This window comes from Ammospiza caudacuta, chromosome 2 (assembly GCF_027887145.1).
Source record: "Ammospiza caudacuta isolate bAmmCau1 chromosome 2, bAmmCau1.pri, whole genome shotgun sequence".
In the NCBI taxonomy this organism is placed as follows: domain Eukaryota; kingdom Metazoa; phylum Chordata; class Aves; order Passeriformes; family Passerellidae; genus Ammospiza; species Ammospiza caudacuta.
Window position 1 is genome coordinate 79,765,696 of NC_080594.1, and position 5,983 is coordinate 79,771,678.

At 62.6% G+C, this 5,983-nt stretch overlaps 1 protein-coding gene across 1 annotated transcript; it reads right to left on the reverse strand.

The window, feature by feature from the left end:
* Window positions 1-1,918: 1,918 nt before the first annotated feature.
* On the reverse strand, window positions 1,919-2,764 carry SOX21 (SRY-box transcription factor 21). Its single transcript, XM_058825095.1, has one exon. The coding sequence runs from the start codon at window positions 2,762-2,764 to the stop codon at window positions 1,919-1,921; it is 846 nt and encodes a 281-aa protein (XP_058681078.1).
* Window positions 2,765-5,983: the final 3,219 nt, after the last annotated feature.

Here is a 5,983-nt window from a genome sequence, read left to right on the forward strand (position 1 = left end):
TGCTAAGTTTTAGTTAGCAATCAAGTGGGAAGGCCCGCGAAGAACACTCCAGGTATAAAGCAGCAATATTGCTCAGATAGGTGAACAAATTACACGGGTTTAAATGGCAAAGCTCTTAGGCTAACCAGATAAAGTGGTCAGGCATCTTTCCACTCTGAAAACGTTACTGGAAACCGATGAAATGCTGTGAACGCTCTCAGTGTATTCAGTGAACTCTGTTCTGCTGGTCTATGAATGCTTTTTTTTTTTTTTTTTAAGATAATACAACAACTTAGGGGTTTTTTATCTTCTTTCCTATTCACGATTAAAAATGTGATAAATCAGGTTTTTGGCTCTGAATAACAATGGCTTGATTTAGATTTCCTAGTAAATCTATTTAAAAGTGAAACAAAGACAGCCTTTAGAGGATACCTTACACCTCACCTGGACCAGGCACGTAAGGGCAATTCAGATAAAAATCTTGTTAGCAATTCAACAAGAAATAGAGGATTTTCTCTTTTCCCTGCTTCAGGCTTTATTTAAACTCTTTGTTCAAAAATGAACAGAGTGGTAGTCGGAATCTAATTTACAGATATAGTTTAGACGTCTAACTTTAAATTAGAAGATCACACAAGAAAACCATTTACACGTAAATGTTAAAACCATTACTTAATCTTTTTTTTCCACTTTATATTACATAAAGCCAAAATGAAACTAAATACATGTTAGCCAGCTTCATTCACAAACATTAGTCAAAATATACACATTACAAAAGTAAACCAAAAAAAGAACTCTAAACTGAAGGATTTTTTCTCTAAACTTTTTCTTTCCTTTTTTTTTTTTTTAAACGCCATTTGCAATTGAATTGCAGTCGCTCTAAAATAAGCTAAACAGGTAGAGTACTCCAAAACACATATGAAACACTTCATGTTGGTGGGGGAGACGGGCTTTCTTTTAAATGAGAATACTCTTCTGTCAAAGCAAAGCTCTGTTTCAGTTCGGCTAAATAATAAATAGATAATTATCACTCAGACAAAAAAGTCTGATTTAACCTTAGATAATATTGCGATCCTTGAGCAGTCTCGCAATATTTTTATTCCCTTTGAAAGGCATTCCTTTTTTTTTTTTTTTTCCTTTTCTTTCAGGTTAAAACTGAATCGACCGTGGGCGAAGTAACTAACAGAGTTTTCCATCCGAGACCTAACATTTCCACAGAGATATACAAATTTACAGTCTGAGGGTGAGACTTAATTAGTGGAGGGGAGGGGGGAGACACACGGGGTCCGAGTCACGCGTCTTATCCTATGGAAATCGTGACCCGCGCTTCTCAGCATCCCGTAGCAGCGGAGGGCAGAAACCCACGCGGGACGGGCAGCATCCCACACCGCCGACATCCTTCTTCGCGTGGATCCCACGAGGGGCCACGAACCAAGGACAGAGCCACCCTGTCCCTTCCCCGGGCCGCACCTGGCACTGCCGTGCCGAGCCGGGGCCTCACTCCCCCCCAGCCACGCCTGTCTCTGCTCTCGGTGGCGGGATGCTACAGCGGGACTGTTCTGAGCGAGCACCGCGCGGGGCGGAGGGAAAGCCGGAGCGGCGGACGGGCGCTACACCCCGTGTCTGTCCCGAACACACTCTGGGGGGCAGGACGGATAGGTTATTTTCTTTTTTTCTTCTTTTTCTTTTCTTTCCTCTTTTTTTCTCTTCTGTTTCAGCCGGGCTATCTGCACAGACCGCATGCAACACACACAAGCTCAACCCGGGGCAGCGAGCAGGGGACGCGCAACAGGTCGGCCACCGCCCCGGCGCTCCCCATCGCCTGCCCCGGTCACCCTCCGCGGTCCCGGCGGTGACTCGCCCCGCTCCCCGTCCGCACGTATGCGCCGGCAGCCATCCAGGCGGGCACCGGAGCTCTGCGCGGGCATCCTCCGGCCGCGGGTCATAGGGCCGCGGCGTAGGCTGCGGGATAAGGGTCCAGCTGGGGCTTGCCCATGCCTGGCAGGAGGATGTAGGCCAGCGGCGGCTGCAGCCCCGGGCCGGGCCAGGCGCTGCAGTTGCAGGGGATCATGTAGCCCGGGTTACCGGGCGACGGGTGCGAGTGCGTGTGCCCCCCGGCGGCGGCGGCGGCGGCGGCGGCAGCAGCGGCGGCCCCATGGAAGGCGCCCGCCCCGCCGGCGCCGGGGTAGCCCAGCGAGGAGGCGTAGGGCAACCCGGAGCCCGAGGAAGAGGAGGAGGATGAGATCTCGGCCATTTTGGAGCCCAAGTCCAGCAAGGAGTAGGGGCTGCTGGCGGCGGCCGCGGCGGCGGCGGCGGCAGCGGCGGCGGCCGACTGGGGGAAGAAGACGCGAGCGGCGGCAGCGGCGGCGGCGGCCGCCGCCTTCTCGGGGTTGGCCAGGAGCGACTCGGGCACCAGCCCGCCCGCCGCGCCGGCATGCAGCCCGCCCGCCTTCAGCCCGTGCGGGTGCTCGTGGTCCGCCACGCCGCCCAGCCCGTAGGGCACGGGGAAGGCGAACTTGTCCTTCTTGAGCAGCGTCTTGGGCTTCCGCCGCGGCCGGTACTTGTAGTCGGGGTGCTCCTTCATGTGCATGGCCCGCAGCCGCTTGGCCTCGTCGATGAAGGGCCGCTTCTCCGACTCAGTCAGCAGCTTCCACTCGGCGCCCAGGCGCTTGCTGATCTCCGAGTTGTGCATCTTGGGGTTCTCCTGGGCCATCTTTCGTCGCTGCGCCCGCGACCACACCATGAAGGCGTTCATCGGCCTCTTGACGTGATCCACCGGCTTGGACATGGTGTCCCCCCGCCGCCCCGGCGAGCCGCCGCCCGCCCCGCACTGGCGGCCGCCTCCTCCGGAGCTGTCTCCCGCCTCCTCCTCCTCCTCGCCCCCACCGCGGTCCGCTCCTCCAAAAGCAATCTCGGCGGGTGCCCAGTGGCGGCGGCACGGACTCCCGCGGGTGCGGGGCGGCGGCACCCGGTGGTCCCGCTCCGGGCGCGGGGCGCTGCCGAGCGGCGGCGGCGCCTCCCCGTCAGGGCGCTGCGGCGGGCGGCTCGGGCGGGACGGCCTCCGTTCCCCGCCTGGGCCTCGGAGCTTCTCTCCGCACCGCCGGTCTCCGGTCCACGGCTCCTCCTCAGAACACCCCGCAGGCGACAGCGGCCGGAGTCCAGACGGGACGGCAGAGGAGTCTCGACGGCGACGGCAGGATCCGGCAGCAGGCGAGCGGCGTGGGGCGTGAGTGTCCTCGCTTCGCCGCGGACGCGATGCCGCTCGGCAGTCTCCGGTGCGGCGGCAAGCCCTGGACGGGGCGGCGGTCAGAGCCCGCCCGGTGCCATCGCTGCCCGCGGAGCTCGGAGTGCAGCCCGCCGCGGCGCGCTGCGGGGCCGGGCGGGACGGGGTCCGCGGCGGCTCGGGCCCCAGGGGGCGCGGGCCGCCCCGCTCACAGCCGCCCCGCTCCGCCCGGGGGGGCGCGGCTGGCAGCCCGCTCCTCGCTCATACTCGCCGGGCGCCGTTCGCGAGCGGCCGCCGGGCACCGCGGGCCTCCTGGTTCGCGCCGCCGGACAAACTTCGCCAAGTTTCGGCGGGATACGGGGCGCTCCGCCTGCCGCGCGACTCCCCCTTCTCCGACAGCCGCCAGGTCTCTCTGGGTTTTCTTGGCCGCCGACTCGGAGGGGCGGCGGGGCGGGCGGGAGCGGCGAGGGGCGGAGGGAGGAGGAGGAGGCGGCGGAGGCGGGGGACACACCTAATTAAAATCCTCGGCGGTCCGCGCCCGGCGGGCCGCCGGCCGGGCTGCACGGCGGCGGCGGGGGCTCGCAGCCGGCGCGGCCGCCCCCTCCTCTCGCCCCGTCGGCGCCGCCTCAGGCAACGCGCGCGCCCCGCGTGCCCCCGCGCCGCGCGCCGCCCTATATGCCCGCACGCGGCCTGCGCGCCGCCGGCGGGGCGGGGGCGGGGCCCCCGTCGGGATGGGCGGGGCCGCGGCTCGACACGCCCCCTCGGCGGGCCCGGAGGGGCGGGGCGGGGCAGGGCGGCGCATGCGGAGTGTTCGGGGTGCTCGGGGCTTTCCCGGCCCGGGCCGGGGCTGCCGGCGGGCGAGAGGCTGCGGTCAAGGAAAGCATCCCCGAGTGCGGGCACCGGGCACCGCAAAAACATCCACGCGTCTTTTCCTGGCCGCTCGGGACGCCGCTTCACGGTGCCCCCAGCCCGAGCTGTCCGACCGTGCTCTTCACCTCCTGTCAGTCAGGGTGAACTTGCTCGCCTTGTTTGTGCTCCGGCGGGTCGGTTTTGACTTACCCCTGTGGTATGTGGAAGCGCCGACTCCAATAAACTATTAACTCTTTCCCGTGCTGCCATCAGGCTAGGTTTTGCCGGGACGGCTCCGCCGCCCTTTTAAGGAAAAGCCGGAACCGGGCTCCCGAGCGCGATGCCCGCGTGGGGTCAGAGCCCCTCCGGAGGCCCCGCCGAACCGGACACTCCTCACGGCCCGGCGCACGGCCGGGACATCCCGCGGCGGGAGTGGTGTCCGCTCGCCTCAGGGGTTCCTTTGTCACGCCGCCCGCTGCCGTCGCGTCCGCGTTCCTCTCCGCGGAGCCCGCTCCATCTTCCCGCCGGGCTCGGTGCCCCGCTCCAGCCGCTGGGCTTCGCACCTTGCTTGCCGCCGCACCGCACCTCTGCCCGCCACCGCCACCCGCAGCTGCTCCGCGGGCGGGATGTCTGGGGAAAATCCGAGCGCCGGCCTTCCACCGGAGCCTGGTTCCCGGCGCTTTCCCCGACGGTGAGACCGCCCGGATCGCGCGGCAGCCTGTCACGGCCAGAGTGCCCTGTAGAATACCGAGCGGCTCCTCTGTTAATAGCATCTTCTCCCGTTTCGTGTTTTATGACCCATACTCTACTGCTTAAACGTAATTCTCTCGACCTCCGAAGCCACCTTGCCAACGCTTGACCTCCTACAATCCAGTTACCCGTGGAAAAAAAAGTACCTGTCGGTGGTCAAAACGGAGACCTTAAGATATCTACCGGCGCTGGCTGGTGTACAGGGTTGGCGGGGAAATGGGGTTCTTCGAAAGTGAAAAGGGGGGCTGATCCCGGCGCAGGTAACTCTGCCCTGGAGATCAGGTTATGACCCCATGGGCCAGCACATTCCCCTTTTGGGATGAACAGACAATATTTCCAACAGACAATATTTCCAACTGCGTATATTCCCTCCCCCCGCCGCCGTTTGTGTAGGAAAACTCTTTCCTACATCTCTCGATCACATGTAGCGTTATTGTGTTTGACATTTAAGGACTCATCCCCTGTCTCTCTCCGCACAGATCGGATGCCGGCTTGATCGACTTCCCTTCGCACGGTGCCGGCGGGATCGCGCCCGGATTCAGCTCAGGGGAATGGCAGAGCGTGGTTCATGCATTCCCGGCCGCAGCCATGAGCAGGGTGAGAATCAGTAACATCGACTGGAGTGTGATCAGGGCGGAGAGGGAGAGTGGGGAGGGACAAGCAGCAGCGACTCAGTGATGCCACCACCAGTGGCACCTCCGGCTCCCGAAGGCTCCCGGCCCCGCTCCCGCCAGCGCCCCCGGAGAGCAGAGTGGGCTCGGTTCCAGCGAGGCTCTTTTCCCGCTCTTCCCTCCCGTGCTGCTTCCCTCACACTCTCTCTCCCTCTCCCTGTGACCCCGAGCCCGTCGGTGCGAGAGCAGGGTGCGCTGTGGAGGATGGCGATGGCCCCATGTCGCGACAGAACCGCGTGAAGCGCTCAGGGCGGGCACATGGGTGAGCCCTGTCTGGCAGCGCCTGCACGGACGGTGCCCCCAGCACAATCCCTGCCCGTGGGTCCCTCCGTGCTGCTCTGGGTCCGTCCGAGTGGCAGAGCGGTGTGCAGGCAGGGCGGGCACCTGTGCCATGGAAACCACGTGGGTAAGGGCCGCGGGTGGCGGCATGGGGCTCGGGGAGGTTGGTCAGAGGTCAATGTCTGCCTGAGAACAGCACAATCACCAGCTCGCAGGTCCCCACAGAGTCTCGTAC

What these genes read in the sequence shown, in the direction of transcription:
- SOX21 (XM_058825095.1), bottom strand. Translation starts at nt 2,764, where the DNA reads ATGTCCAAGCCGGTGGATCACGTCAAGAGGCCGATGAACGCCTTCATG.